General features: G+C 34.7%; 1 protein-coding gene across 9 annotated transcripts in view; it reads right to left on the bottom strand.

The window, feature by feature from the left end:
- Positions 1-1,934: 1,934 nt before the first annotated feature.
- MLF1 (myeloid leukemia factor 1) overlaps positions 1,935-17,002 on the bottom strand; it is a 39,917-nt gene continuing 24,849 nt past the window's right edge. For 3 of the 9 annotated variants that reach the window (XM_024244159.3, XM_054550476.2, XM_054550479.2), the window contains 7 exons: positions 15,810-15,957; positions 14,964-15,008; positions 11,442-11,525; positions 10,184-10,312; positions 8,229-8,388; positions 5,463-5,595; positions 1,935-3,295 (listed from right to left, as the gene is read on the bottom strand). In XM_024244159.3, coding sequence (XP_024099927.1) covers positions 3,190-3,295; positions 5,463-5,595; positions 8,229-8,388; positions 10,184-10,312; positions 11,442-11,525; positions 14,964-15,008; positions 15,810-15,957 — 805 coding nt within the window. In that variant the 3' untranslated portion in view covers positions 1,935-3,189. 9 annotated transcript variants of the gene reach the window in all.

Here is a 17,002-nt window from a genome sequence, read left to right as displayed (position 1 = left end):
ATTATATCTTTTCCATCCTGTCAACCTTTTAATGTCTTTTGAATATGACTTTTGGAAACAGTATAGTGCTAGATTTTTTAAAAATTTGAACTGACAATTTTTGCTTTTTAATCTTTTTGTCACTAATTATATACATATTTGCATTTATTTCTCATCAATTTTTTATGTTTTGTATTTACCTTTTCCTCATTTCTTGCCTTGAGATTGAATTCATTTTATCTCCTTCAAAGGTATACACTCTATTGTCTATTCTTTTAGTGGCTACCCTATTTTGACAAGCATTCTTAACACAGTCATCAGTTAATCATTTATTTTTACCTTCGACCTTAAGAATACAAGGACCGTAGAAAATTTTAATTCTGATTATCTTCTTCCAATTTATATCTATTGTTCCTTATTTTAATTCTAGGATTAACATTTCCCAAAAGATTAGCCATTAATGTTTTATAAGTCTGGATTTTTTTTTTTTACAATTAGCAAATTATGTGGAAAGTAATTTCATAGATCTAAACACACTGACTTTTCAGACTCTTTGCTTTTTTTTTTTTTTTTTTTGAGATGGGAGTTTCGCTCTTGTCTTCTGGGCTGGAGTGCAATGGCGCGATCTCCGCTCACTGTAACCTCCGCCTCTCGGGTTCAAGTGATTCTCATGCCTCAGCCTCCCGAGTAGCTGGGATTACAGGTGCCCACTAACATGCCCAGCTAATTTTTGTATTTTTAGTACAGATGGGATTTCACCATATTGGCCAGGCTGGTCTTGAACTCTTGACCTCAGACAATCTGCCTGACTTGGCCTCCTAAAGTGCTGGGATTACAGGCCCGAGCCACTGCGCCCAGCCTTCAGACTCTTTAAGTAGGCACAAGGTACATCACTTTAAAACACCCTGTAACAGAGCACAGTGAAAAGAAAAAATATAGTTCTTCCTGTAGAAGACTTCCAAGAACAAAAACAAATGTCATGCTCATGAAATTAACAATAATGAATATACAGATGAAAAACAAGCTTTTAATTTCTATTTATTTTATTAAAAAACCTCATGAACTCACGTAAAATAATTCATTGGCTCATAAAAGGAGTGGAAATAAAATATTAATCTTAAAAATAAACCATCCTACCTAGTATGTGTATATAGGTTTTTTTGTTTTTTTGTTTTTTTTTTGAGATGGAGTCCCGCTCTGTTGCTCTGTTGCCCAGGCTGGAGTGCAGAGATGCGACCTCGGCTCACTGCAACCTCCACCTCCCAGGTTCCAGCAATTCTCCTGCCTCAGCCTCCTGAGTAGCTGGGATTATAGGTGCCCGCCACCACACCCGCCTAATTTTTGTATATTTAGTAGAGACAGGGTTTCGCCATGTTGGTCAGGCTGGTCTTGAACTGACCTCAAGCAATCCACCTGCCTCAGCCTCCCAAAGTGCTGGGATTACAGGCATGAGCCAATGCGCCCAGCATGTATATAGTTTTAAATAGTTTCAATTTACAGACTAACAGTATTAAACACCCATCATAAGAAGTTGTTGCAAACAAATATTATTCTGGGGTATAGATATTGATAGTTTTTTTTATGGTGCAAAGATAGAGTTGACTTTTAAGAAAGAAAGAACTTTTCTCAGTACTACCGTCTCAAATTCTGCCTCACCACAATGTCTAACTGCAATCTGATGTACAGGAATTATACTGTTAAACACAATTATTTATTAAAGCGTGTTTTTAGATTTGACTACAATGATTCAAGTTATCATCAGTGTAATGATTTAGGCAAAAGGAAAATAAAGTATGTACTTTCTTAAGACTTTGCTCTATCAGGTTAATTTATATCAAGATGTTATTTAAAATTTGTGCCTTATGACAATTTCCCAATGTGTTATGGTATGTTAGGAGTATACTAAAGTATGCCTAAAAGGACATTTTTAACTAATACATGCTTAATTTCAACAATGAATTAACACATTTGCATTTTATTTTAATGACTAAAGGCATAAAACACAAACTAGTAAAATTAACAAAAATATTATATAAAAAATTAGAGAAGTATAAACATAGGTCATATAATTTTACTTACGAAATTGAAAAGAAAAATACTTAGAATTATAGAGTGATAGCAATTTTTGGGGGCTTTTTTCCTTGATAGAAATATTAAACAACAAACGTGAGTTAAGATTTTATATTCTTATAAACTTCAAACCTAACTTTTATGAAAACAGATTGATGCTTAAATTCCAGAATTAAAAAGCTAAAGCTGATTTTTAATGGTATAATTAAAACAGAAACAACTGAATTATTAAGACATTGCTCAAAAACACCCATCAGCTGTCTAACAAATTTTGAGACAATGTATCATTCTGGTTTGGAGAATACCAAATGCATTTTTCTAAATGTCACAAAAAAGCTGAGCAGAGTTTCTCCAAGGACTCTCCAGCTTCAGAATGTTAACCTTGGAGATAGATGAAGCTGTTTGTGGGAAAGGAGAGTAGAAATATGCCACACTAAGAAGTTAAAGAGAATGGTCAATATGATATCTGGTGAATATTAAGAATGTAATATAGAAAAGATACATTCTATAAATAAATTATAACCAAAACAATCATGTACATTGTAATTTAAAATATTTTTCTCTGAAAATGAACTATTTGATTATTCTTGCCCTTCATCAAAATAATATTTTCTCATAAAAGGGTACTAGTGCAGTTTTGCTTTATTATTTTTAAAGTTTTAAGCTAGCTGGCTTTACAACACATTATAAAATTAGAGATAAATTATTTAAACCTTTATTAATATAACTCTAGTACAGTGTTGTAAAAACTGAGACTTTAACATTATAATTTCTTATAACTAATTATAAGTGATAGAACTGCTCTGCAATCAATCTTGATAAATATAAAAGAATACCTAGCCAACAAAAAAACAACTGGGGAAGCGAAATCAGCATATAAGCTTTAAAAAATTGGTATGTTTTAAAGAGTTTTATATTAAATAGACTGTTTCACAATTTACTCACACTGTTGAAAATCAAAATTTTATTCCTAAAGGGGGACAATATAAAGCTAGGACCTTCATGAACATTCAGATATCACAAGAAAGTTGCCAAGGACAGAACTGATTTAACAGCAAGAGATTGGTCTTATGCTTATTACCCAGCACCATTACTAACTGTTAAAACAACCAAAACTAAACAAATCAAATGCATGGCTATTTATTTTTTGTTGCTTTTCACAGATGAGCCTTTGATGTAGAGTTTGTCCCCCAAAACATCTGATCTTCTTCCATGTTCAATGGCTGGACTTTGTTGAGGTTTCTCCCTGAGAAATATACATGCGAATATTAATATCATTTAAAAAATGGCCAGTGGTTTATAAATCAATACAAACATGTTAAAAACCACTGTAATATAAGAAAAGTTTTATCTTAAAAATTCCTTAATAGCTTTGAAAAACAAGGCTGGCCAGGTGCAGTGGCTCATGCCTATAATCCCAGCACTTTGGGAGGCCGAGGCGGGCGGATCACAAAGGTCAAGAGATCGAGACCATCCTGGCCAACATGATGAAACCCTATCTCTACTAAAAATACAAAGATTAGCTGGGCGTGGTGATGTGCACCTGTAGTCCCAGCTACTCAGGAGGCTGAAGCGGGAGGATTGCCTGAACCTGGGAGGTGGAGGTTGCAGTGAGTTGAGATCGCACCATTACACTCCCGCCTGTCGACAGAGCCAGACTCTGTCCCCCCGCCCCAAAACAAAAAATAAAAAGCAAAAAAAAAAAAAAAAAAACGGGAAAACAAGGCAGACCATTTCAGTGAATTTAAGACAGCAACAGCTGTTTTCCTGAGATAGATTTAACTGTTTATAGTTTAAACACTGTTTAATGTTAACAGTATGGTAGCCACTAACCACATTTATATTTGAATTAAAATAAAATAATTCAGTTCTTCAGTTGTACCAGCAATGTTTCAAATGTGAATCAACAGCCAAATGTGGCTAGTGATTACTACACTGGACAGAATAGATATATAGCATTTTTGTCATTACCGAAGTCATTTCAGAAAATGCCATTGGACAGTGCCAGTTAAGAGAAAATGCCACTGTTAGGGCCAGAAATTTATAGGTCATCCATAAAGAGCATGCCTTCCTTAAGTGTGCCCTGGATTTCCTATTCAAACTTGGCATTGCCAGGTTTTTAATCAATACATTTTTCAAATGAGACAAATATCTATAATGAATATGGGAGCAAGTTTTCAAGCAATTCAATAGAAAATACTAGGGCTCTAAATTCCTAAACAAGTATTTTAGAAGAAAATATCCCAGCATATGAAATTCTGCATAAGGCTTCTGATTTACTTGACACCCACTTGTCCACTGCTAGTTCTGTGAAGGCTTCCGCCTTCTGCAGCAATTCTCCACTCTCTTATAGCTTAGAACAGATTTCTATTTAAGGTCTGGTGAGGCCTTTGAGTGTAACTTCATAGGAATTAGATATTATTATCCATTTACTCCCCTGAGAACCACATTAAACTGTAGCTCCACAGTATGTACAAAATGTATTTAAAAACTCTATAATATTTATTTATTTATTTTTGAGATGGAGTCTTGCTCTGTCACTCAGGCTGTAGTGCAGTGGTGTGATTTTGGCTTACCACAACCTCTGCCTCCCGGGTTCAAGCGATTCTCCTGCCTTAGCCTCCCAAGTAGCTGGGATTACAGGTGTGTGCTACCACACCAAGCTAATTTTTGTATTTTTAGTAGAGACAGGGTTTCACCATGTTGGCCAGGCTGGTGTCGAACTCCTGACCTCAAGTGATCCACCTGCCTTGGCCTCCAGAAGTGCTGGGATTACAGGTGTGAGCCACCATGCCCAGCCAGAACTCTCTATAATCTTTAATATGTGGTTTCAGCAAATTTATTTTTCTCAGCTATTCTAAAAGGGAATTCTAAAAGAAGCTAATGTTCTTGCAAAATTCTTCCAAAATATCTAATACACCTCGAATATGGTATTGCATGTACTGTTACATATTATACAAGTGTCTGAAATTTACTATTAAATGCTAAATTTTGATTTAAGAAAGTTGTTAAGTCTTCCAAATAGAACCACTCTCCCCTTATCATATCTCTAGATATCTTTACCAGTGTGAAATGTATGACTCTATCTATATTCATATTAGAATCTGTTTTACAAGAATAACTACACTACAGGATATCAGTTTTCCTTAAGAGGATTTTGGTCTCTATCTTCTGAGGCATACTTTACTAGTGAATTACTAACCATAAAATCCTAAACTATTATTGATTTTTAGATATAAATTTAAATTTGTGTGGAACAATCAGCTTTAATATAAAATTATTACAGCTTTCACAAAAGATACTGTGGATACAACTTGGATGATCATCAAAACTTTCTGATAACAGAAGTAAATTACATAACTTTACTTCAAATTCTTCTTAAAAAACCAAACTATTTTATAAACAACTTTTACCTTCTTTTAAGTTCTCGGGAGCCAGGATTCTCATGGCCAACACTTCTCATTCTAGTGTTTTCTAGATTGTGTCGTCCTGGTTTGTACTTCAAAACCTCACTTTGCCACTCCTCATCAAAAGCATGAGCATCACCTATGTTAAACAGAAAAATAATGGGAATAAGTATTACGGTATCAACTGTCAGTAACTGCCTTGCTCCCACGTATTTCAGTCTAGTCTGGTGTTTTCATTAGTGTAACCTCAGTATAGAGGCAGGAAGCCACTTCAAATATAAGGGTCTTTGACAAAAGTAGTATTTCTTTTCCTGTCTGTTCCTCTCCTATTCCTACTGATGATCTAGTTACTGATGATCTATTTTTTCACCTGCCTGGATATCATATTATTCTACCCAGTGGACCAGCTGACCCAATTATATTAACTAACAGTTTTTCTTCCTGGGTCATCTCACAGTGAATATACTCTTCCTGTATAGTGTATACTTCTGTGGCTAGCACTTCTATTCACCTAACCATCTTTCTACGTAACTTGACCTCACAAGTTTCTGTTGTCAATTTCCTAAGACAGGTTACTCAGCTAGAATGTCAATTCATGTTGTTATGAAGTAATCTAACTTCCATAATAGCAACAATAGAGACATGATAGTACTTCTTCTTTAAGACTGCTTTAAAATATTATGTTCCTTCACTAAATTTTTCATCAAAATGTTGATTATTGTGAAATACTCAGTATATATATAAATGTGATAAAATTACAGAGGTTACAAATAAACACAGGTCACAATATCATGGCTTCTATCTTATTGCATAAGAATAATTTTATCAAACCCCAGCCAGGTGTGGTGGCTCACGCCTGTAATCCCAGCACTTTGGGAGGCTGAGGCGGGCAGATCACAAGGTCAGGAGATCAAGACCATCCTGGCTAACATGGTGAAACCCCGTCTCTACTAAAAATACAAAAAATTAGCCGGGCATGGTGGTGGGCACCTGTAGTCCCAGCTACTCGGGAATCTGAGGCAAGAGAATGGTGTGAACCTGGGAGGTGGAGCTTGCAGTGGGCCGAGATCGCACCACTGCACTCTAGCCTGGACAACAGAGCGAGACTCTGTCTCAAAAAAAAAAAAAAAAAAAAAAAAAGAATAATTTTATCAAACCCCAATGTTAATAGAATTTCTTCCTCCCCCCCACCCACAACGGAGTCTTGCTCTTTTGCCCAGGCTGGAGTGCAATGCGTGATCTTGGCTCACTGCAACCTCTGCCTCCCAGGTTCAAGAGATTCTCCTGCCTCAGCCTCCCAAGTAACTGGGATAACAGGCGCGGGCCACCATGCCCAGCTGATTTTTGTATTTTTATTTATTTTATTTATTTATTCTTTTGAGACAGAGTCTCGCTCTGTCGCCCAGGCTGGAGTGCAATGGCTCCATCTCAGCTCACTGCAACCTCCACCTCCTGGGTTCAAGTGATTCTCCTGCCTCAGCCCCACGAATAGTTGGGATTATAGGCATGTGCGCCACCATGCCCGGCTAATTTTTGTTTAGTAGAGATGGGGTTTCACCATGTTAGTCAGGCTGGTCTTGAACTCCTGACCTCGTGATCCGCCCGCCTCGGCCTCCCAAAGTGCTGGGATTACAGGCGTGAGTCACTGTGCTGGGCCCTGATTTTTGTATTTTTAGTAGAGATGGGGTTTCACCATGTTGGCCAGGCTGGTCTCGAACTTCTGACCTCATGATCTACCTGCCTCGGCCTCTCAAAGTGCTGGGATTACAGGCATGAGCCACCGTGCCTGGCCAGAATTTCTTTTTTAATACAATAATTTAAAATTTAAACACTTTATTATGGAAAAACATTATTCAAAATACTTTCTGAAACTAGATGAATCCAACTAAATTTTAATATAATTTCATTATTGAATACAATTAATTAAATATAAAAGCTTAATATTGATTTAAAAATTAATAGAAATAATTTAAATTTAATGATTAAATTTGTTAATAAATTGTAATATAATTAAAAACTACAGGGAGAAGAGTTAGGACACTAGAAGGATGTAAATGCATTGAAGAATAAATATAAAATCTAGAAAAAGAAAAAATTCACTTGAGAGAGAGAGACATACATGTAATCTAACATATAACAGAAATTAAAGTCTTATCTATACAAAAGCCTAAGTATTAAACAGTACAGAATGATTTAAGTAAAAATTATGGCTTATTTACAATAAAACTTTAAGGTAACCACTTAAAATGTTTTTGAAAAATAGCATCATAAGTAACTTTACAATTATAATGGTAAATTAAAATAAGCACAATATAAACTATATAAAAGTAAAATAATAATTTGAGAAAAAAGTATGTTTATATATATATAAAATGATTAGGAAGAAATACATTAAAATATTGCTAGTATTTTGAGTTTGGATTATGGATGATTTTTGTCTTTATACTTTTCCAATGTACTTTCTTGATAATCAGAAAAAATATTTAAAGACGCATTTTGCCTAATGATAATATTACTAAATAACAATTCAAAAGATTCCATTTTCCAAGGACAAAATAAAAATAAGTAATATCCCATATTGCCAAATATCACTATAAAAAAGAGCTCTCCTATGAAAGGATGAAACCACAATCCTATTACTTTGATGAGGTATTCTCTACACGTATTATTCAAAAACTACATCTTATGACATGTTTCTAAAAAAAAATTAGTCAAGTACAGCTGTTATTTTAACTTTATGAGAAAGAATACTATTTTTTTGTGATAACTTACTTTCATTCATATTGATGAACTCCTGGTTGACCTCTTCATCTCCAGTCTTCTTGTTCTTTGACTTTTTAATGACATGAGCTCGGTCATGGATATGATGACCAATAGCCATTTTTTCTAGTCCACTGTCAGAATCTCTCATTGCTTTCCTGGTTTCCTTTATCTGTAAAAATAAAGAAATTTTATTATTATTTAAATATATATAGAATGTATATCTCAGGGCCAGCTTACCTACAGAGATATGGCCATAGATCTACTGCTCTAAAAATAATGTGTACTCAGTTCCACTATTAACTTGTGGTAAAACTGTGGTAGTAAGTCTGGTATTTCCTGAACTCCTTAAAATGAAAATGTCTAGAACAAACAGAACCCATACAATTTAACCTTTTTCCAAATTGTAATCAAATATTAAAACAAAAGTAGCAATTATAGTTTAATGCCTTCAAGACTGTCTTAGATAATGTAATAGAAGGAAGTTTATGGTGGGATTCCTACAAATAAGGGCAACTAATTATTCATCAGTCATGTTGATTGGCTTGAATCTCATGATTCCCACCTATCGACTCTATGGAAGTATTATTAGAATATTTCTGATAGCTACTAACACAATTTACTGTGGGACATCTATAATTATATTCTGTTTACATTTAAGATTGTCACTTTTAGAAAGTTAAAATTAAAATGTCTGAGATTAGCAGAACTATGGCAAGAGCATCATTAAAAGGTTCACCTTTATATGTAAGAACTAAAAAATGTACTACTTCACACTCATTAGATTGGTAAACCTATATTTTTACTATAAGTACTAACAAGGAAGTAGAGAAATGGAAACTCACAAGCCACAGTTTTGGAAGCCAACAATTTCAATCACTGGGATAGTAGCTTGGAAATGCTAGGTAAAGAGGAAAGTACACATATCCTACAACTCAGCAATACCACTCCTAGACTCTTTGTATAAGGAGCCATGTATAAAGATGAATTAGAGAAAGATTAGACTCACCTACATATCTATCAACAGAAAATGATTTAAAAATCATGGTACATTCATATTTTGGATATTACATAGAAGTTAAAGAAACCAGGGCCACATGTATCAACTTGAATAAATCTCAGAAGTGTATTAATCATAATATATTCATATTTTGGATACTACATAGAAGTTAAAGAAACCAGACCCACATGTATCAAGTTGAATAAATCTCAGAAGCATATTACTCAGCAAAGACAAGTTGCAGAGGACACATGCAATATGATACCCTTTATGTAATGTTGGGAAATCTGGAAAATAATCCATTTTTTTAATGATAGAAACGTTAAATAATAAAATTGTAAAAACATGCGTGAAAATGATAAACTCCAGATATAGGAAAATGGTAATCTCTGAGAAGGGGAGAAAGGGAAAACAGACCTCAGAGGAATGTATTAGGTTTAACTGCCTCTCTACATTTTTGCTTAAAAAGAAAACAAAGCAAGAGACAACTTGAAGCACATAGAGAAAAATGTTACGATATGACTAAACTGGGTGGCAGGAATATGGGCACTTATTATGGTATTCTCTATATCCTTTCTGTATACTTGAAATATTTCATGAGTTAAAAAATTAATTCACTTCAAATGTGAACTTAAAAATAGACATTATTTCATGAAACAAAGGCTTCTTTTCGTGTTTTGTTTACCTTGTCAACATGTAAAGGTAATAAACATCCATAGATATTTACATGAAAAAAGGCACCCTCACGGGGGGTGGGGGGGCTACAAAAAATCGCCACAAACTAAGTAAATACAGTTGACCTTTAATGGTTTCCACAGTGAGGACTACCTTAACCCCAAACCCCACACCTCCCTCCTGTCCCCCCGCCATCTTGTACCAGATTAAATTTTAATAGTTAAAATTTGATCTAGACAGTCTATCATCCCCTAACTTTATAAAACTTTAGGAATGCTTATAGAAAACTTACTCCTCCTGGAGCTCGACGAGTTTGAGTTGAGGCCTGAAAAACCTTTGGCGGTTCATCTCCTATTTTGGAATAAGTCATAACTGAGGAAGAACAAAATGAATGTCCATTTGGATCCACTGAAAGTTGACCCTACAGGTAAAAAAATTGTAAATTCAGTCGAGTCAAATATAAATAATTATTGCCAGAGAGTTCAAATAAGTAACAACACTAGCTGTAAGTTTTACTAAGGATACTAAACTACCAATATGGTGTAGTCAAAGGCACACCCAGGTTCTCTAGTGAGAAGTGACTTGAAAAATTACCTCTGCCCAAAAAAAGTCACCCCTAGAGTGTCCTAATGGTCGTCCATTTTAGGTACAATTATCCCACTCTCGTTACAAAGACTAATAAGTGACTCACTCAGAGATCCTTAAGTCTCTGGGTGCTCGTGGCTTAGATTTCAATAAAGATGCTATGCCCCCAAACCTGTGATACTTCTATAGTCAGTGGTTGACCCTTGTGTGTAATCTTGCCAACATCAAGCCAATCAATTTAGTTATACATCAAGTTTCATACCTCCTCCTGTAGGTACCAGATTGCTACATTACTAAAATCAATAATGCCCTAGATTATTTGGGCATTCTGAAATGATCCATAGAATTCAAACTGGATGACTAGAATGTTATGGGTCTTCTTCAGATCAAATCAAGTGACTGGTTTTGATGTTAATATGGAGAGTATTATTATAGTACTAGTTTATTTGGACTATTAGGGATCTATACCTAAACATCATTCCTAAAATTTCTGTTTTCAGCGTTGTTTATAAAACCCTAAAACTCTTTAGATGTTACAAATCCTTTTAAGTAGATAGGTTATTAATAATAAAATTATGCAAATTCATATAAAATGTTCATTTACAATAGTGACTTTCAATAGAATCAATGTTTTTGAGGTTAATTTTTTCCAATTTTTTAAAAATTTTGAAAGTTAACATTATTTTTCAAACTTGGAGGTTATGAACTCAATTTAGTGGGTTGTAACCAGGATTTTTAAAACATGAAATAGACTAGAAAATAACTGTATATACTATAAATAGTACAGTCATTTTTTCGTGAAACTTTTGCTTCAAATATAAAGTATACAAATACTGCTTACTGGGTTAATCATGTAAGGTATCTTTTTTTAACCACTATGGTTAAAAAAGTATTTGAAAGCCACTATGAAATAGAATATGCCAAAGTATACACAATGTTCTCAATGCTTTGTTTTTAGTACTTACAAAGTTTCTTTCTAATTTCTGCATATAGTTTCTCATATTTGACACCATTTGGTCCACTGTCTGCAAAGAGCTGACATCTGTATGCTACAGAATATCAGGAAGTATGTTATTAACTATAGGTAACAACACGAAAGATGCAAATACATCTTCCAAAACAGCTAAAACATTTTTTTCCAATTCATTTAGTGAAATCTCATGCAGTAATCAACCAGACAAAGATAACTTAAAGAGGATATAATAACAGTGATTAGTTAAGGAGAAAATTGAAGCATACACAAAATCCCAAAGAGCCAACATACAAATAATTAGGGAATTGTAACATTATAAATACATATATACACACGTGTATATATACACATATATGTGCATGTATATATAAAAACACATACACACCTAATCACTCATTACTCACTTTTTCAAAACATAATTTGGTGTATGTTAAATACTAAGTGATATATTCTCTAGCATACGATAGTTTTCATAATTTTCCTTATCTCTCAATACTCCACCATGCAAATAATTAAATTTGGGTATAAGATGCCAGTGTCACCTCCAGCAGTGCCACATGGCTGACAGAAGTTGCCCCTTGAGTAAGTAGCCAGCCTTCCTCTCATCATAGTAGGATCCGGGTGACAGAAATCAATTCACTTTGCTAATAGGCCTTCAATTTGCTGCCTACTGAAGGGTCAGTAGGCTATACCCTTGAAGCATGAGGTATGTGTTTCCAGAAAAAGTTAAGAATTCCTCTAAACAGTAGTTTCTCAACCAAGATTGATTTTGACTCTCAGTGGACATTGGCAATAACTATACTCATTTTTGGCTGTCACAGATGAGGAGAGCATATAACTAGCATCTAGTGGGTGGAGGTCAGGGATGCAGCTTAACATCCTACAATGGATAGGACAGTCTCCCAGAACAAAGAATTACCCAGCCCAAAATGACAGTAGGACTGAGGTTGAGAAACTTTGCTCTAGGAAAATCTACCACTGATTTTAGGTTTTATCACTGGAAGACTCACCAGAAAATAAAAGTCAGGCACACATTCCAATGTGTTAGCCAGTAAATCATCTGTTATAAAACAGAATGAGTTGCTTGGTTTAACGAACTTCTCTGTTCAACCAAGCGGAGCTCTGAATCCTCTAAGTTCTGTTTGTGTTTCTGCGTTCTATTGCTATTGGATTTTTACAGATATTAATAATGTAAAATAGGTGGGAAAACCAAATTCCTCCTTAGAACCTGCACTTAATATTGTAGGGAACAACAAAGGCACATTTAGGAAATACTAATATATATTTGGGTAAAAAAGGACTGAAGTAGAATTAATTCTGCATTTCAGAGAAGCAAACACAATTCAGGGAATATTCTGAATATTTGCTTTAACACTAGATTGAGAATCCATTCTTATTTCATGAGATATGGAAGGGTTAACTCAAAGAAGGATAAAAAGAGAGAGGAAATGATTAGACATTTGGGTATTTCTGCCCTCTTCTCAATTCACGTGCAAATCAACCATCAAAAGATGTATCTGCACTTGCTCTGGGGTGACCCAACACACTGGAGTGACAAAAAGTTGGGGTACAAAATGTAGTTGAGACTTCAGTGGGCCCTTAAGGCCTCCAAAAATTTTGTACACATTCTTCTCTTTCTTCCTTAAATGTTTCCTCCTGACTTTAAACCTAGTTAGTTCCTTCTCATGATTCAAGTATCACCACCTGAGAGAGGCCACTGCTGGTCACCTGTCTAATCCCTCCTTCACTTCCCCCCATCTCTGTATCATTACCCTGTTTCATCTCCTTCAGGGTACTATGACTATCTGAAATTATTTTGTTGTCTATTGTCTGTCTTCCCACTTTATAAAAATAATCTCTCTGAGGGCAGGGCGATTTTGTCTATTTACTACAATATCCCCAATACATATATAATAATTCCTGGCACTTAAGAGGGTTTAATAAATATTTGTGGAATGAATGAATGAATAAATTATCTCTAGCTCAGCTCAAATCCATATATCCAACAGTTTACCAGATAAATCCACCTGGAAAACCCACAGATGCCTCAAATGCCAAACATCCAAAACTAAAATGATTGTTTTGACCACCTCACTCCTGTATCTGTACTGAATCAATGCCTTATCTCAGTCGCATTCCCAACTACCTTATTCTTCATGCCAGAAAAATGGGTGTGATACTTCCCTTCTCCCTCTCTACTGCTCCTTCAACCCTATCAATCACCAAGTTCCATCCATTCGCCCTTTTAACTCTCTCTCAAATGAGGTAATTCATTTTTATCACCACAGACATTACCTAGTAGAAGTAAGCCATCACTAATACTTTACCAAGAATGCTTCAACAGCCTTCTGGCTTCCCTGCCTCCACTATGGTCTCTTCTAATCTTTCAAGAATCTGACTCTATTACCACTTTGACATAAGTCATCACCGCTTCCTCTGCTCTTAAGATAATGTTTACTCTCCTTACTATGGCCTAAAGACATCTCTGGTTACCTCTTCTTCCTCATCAATATCTACTGTTCAACTCATACTCTAGGGCTAAGTGATGCTAAACATGTTTTAGCTCCCTAGCCTCCAGGTCTTTGCACATGCTGTTTCCTCTCTGTTGAACAGTATTCCTTTCCCCTCCCTCCTTTTCTGGCTAACTTCTACTAATCCTTAAAGTTCAAGAAGTCTACTTGGATTGACCCGCCCCACCTCAAAAGGTGCTTTTTTCCATCTGTGCTCCCACAGCATGCTGAACTTCCTGATCATTTTACTCATAACTCTGTGTTATAACTGCTTTTTTTTGGTCATTTGTCTTACTAAATACTCTGGTCAGAAGGGACAAATGTTATACCTGTATGTCAAACTTCAAGGAAACAAATGATTCAATTGTAGCACAAAATAATTTTTAAAAAAACCCTTTTCATGAGACTGTAGATACAAATGTTCCAAATTCATGTTATTTTCTGCTACTCTTCAGAATGCTTTTAGTGTGTTGGAAGCTAGCATCACAGACACAGAACAAAAACCCTAAGAAACAGGTGGTAGAAATGCTGGTTGCAGAGTGGCCGTTCTTAAGTACAGACAAGAAAAAGCTGCATGGGCAAGGTGGCAACAAAATTCTAGAGAAAGCAGTCAATCTGTGCTTTTCCAAACGTTGTGCTTATCTATCTACAGTTTAGTACTTTTTTTTAAAACCTTTTGGAAAGTAATCATAAGCATGTGGAAGTCCCCAACTTTCAAACACAACTATGATGATCCCTTTTGTAAATCAAGCAAATATTCATTCAATAAAATCTACTTTTTATTTTTGAAGATGAATTTTATATATGTTGAAATGACTTACTTCAGGAAACATGTGCCTAAACTTTCTAAGTTAAGTTTCATACTTGAAACAGAGGTTTTCAGTACAAATATTAAAAAGCCATTATGAAAGTGAGGCTGCATGCCAATTTAGTCAGCTTGAGTTAATGAAAAATAAATATTTGTCAGAAAATATTGCTAAAATGATTTGTCTTAAGATACGAACCATACCACCAAAATCGCCAAAACGCACAAGAGAACAACTCGTTGCCTGGAAAAATAATATCCAATTCATTTGATTATGACATTTATTATACAGAAGTTTCTCAATTTACCAATTAAATGTTTACTGAGTTTCAAATATCTACATTTCAATTGCTGAGATTCATCTTTATAGAAACCCCTGAGGGCTTGTTATCTTAGAACTATCATTCCTGAGGCTGAAAAAGCATAAGAAATAAAAGAGGCAAAAAAGAAAATGGTTACGATATATAAATATTCGTGTTTTTTTTTTAATTTTTAGTTGAGTATGTTTATAACCTCTAGCTTTGCTCTAAGGCAAGACATATGAAAATATATTTCAGTTGTAAGGCTTTCGAGATACAATTAAAGGTTAATCTAAGCTTTGAAGGTCCATAGGTAACCATATAGAAGATTAGGGTTTCCTGGTCCAATAAAGACAATCCTTTGTAGCTTCTGATACTATTTTCAAGTATTAAAACAATGAGTATGGGAGAGAAAGGATATATCCTTGCCTGTTCTAATTTCATATATCAGAGGAAGTTATAAGGTGAGAAATGTATACATAAATATAAAAAATAATGGTTTAAGTTTTACTTCTAATATATGCTTCTATGGACCTAAAAGTTTTGGCAGCACGGTGGGATTCTATATAGCTGACAAGTCACTGTTCAGGATTCACCTTTCCAAAGGTCCCCCCTTTTATACAATAGTGATTTCTAGAACAAGAATATTAGTCATAGCCTATCATTATAGATACATACTTCTGTAATACTTTTCTTCAAATTCCTACAGGGCCTTCTCACTAACTGTCTTAAAAAAAAGAACTTACAGTCAAAGAATCTTCACCATCATTATGTCCTCTACGATTATGAACTCTCCCTCTACCATCAGAGATACTGAGCAAGTCTCTTCCAAAGGGTTCAGTAAAACTTCTCATCATCTGTCGCATATTTTCTCGGTGTGCAAGAATGGACTCACTGTTGAAAATATACATAATCATGAAAGATTCAGTGTTGGAGTTTAAATAGTAAGTAGGCAGCTAAATACTACAAATAATTATTTTGGGCTAATATGTTTGTTAGATAAAAGAGTAGAATTCTATTTTATTCATAAATAGAATTATCTCATAAAGATCCATTATTAGATGGTTTCCTACTTACAATGGTTTAAGTTAAGGTTTTTTGACTTTACTGTGTTATAAAAGCACTACACATTCAGGAGAAACAGTACTTCAATGATCCATACAGCCATGCTGGTTTTCACTTTCAGTATAGTATTCCATAAATTACATGAGACATTCAACACTTTATAATAAAGTAGGCTTTATGTTAGATGATGTTGCCCAACTGTAAACTAATGTGTATGTTCTGATGGTACTCTGTAGGTTAAGTGTATTAAATGTATTTTGATGTATAATATTTTCAATTTGCGATAGGTTCATTGGAATGTAATCTTATCGTTGAGAAGCATCTGTAGTTATAAATAAAATTAATGAAAACCTGTTATTGTTATCCAATATAATTCATTTAATGCATAATAAAAAACCACACCTTTATTTATCCCATATTGCATAAAAATATCAACACTATAATCTGATGTTTATCCTTTCATCACAAGTCTCATTAAAGAACCTAATTTTTTTTTTTTTACCTTATCACAATGGTTTCCCAACTTTGTTCCAGTTGGACAGTTACTGACCCACTAATCAATTCCTTATTCCTCATTCTAGAACTTAAGGTACACCATGATTGGAGCTCACTTTACCAAGGCAATCTTATGCTTTCCTGCAGTCCAGTGGAACTCCCTCTCCAATAGTCTGGCCTCCTTTCAGATTCTCCACTTCAGTTACATTCTTCTTAGGTCACCCTTCCCGCTTCTAATTCCAATCCTCTGATGTCATCATAAAGAAGCTAGAAAGTTTTCTAAAAAATGTTCTTGGCCAGGCGTGGTGCCTCATGCCTATAATTCCAGCACTTTGGGAGGCTGAGTCAGGTGGATTGCTTGAGGTCAGGAGTTCAAGAC

Source organism: Pongo abelii, chromosome 2, assembly GCF_028885655.2.
Source record: "Pongo abelii isolate AG06213 chromosome 2, NHGRI_mPonAbe1-v2.0_pri, whole genome shotgun sequence".
Lineage (NCBI taxonomy): Eukaryota > Metazoa > Chordata > Mammalia > Primates > Hominidae > Pongo > Pongo abelii.
The sequence above is the reverse complement of the archived record's forward strand: the minus strand, read 5'-3'. Positions and strand labels throughout refer to the sequence as shown.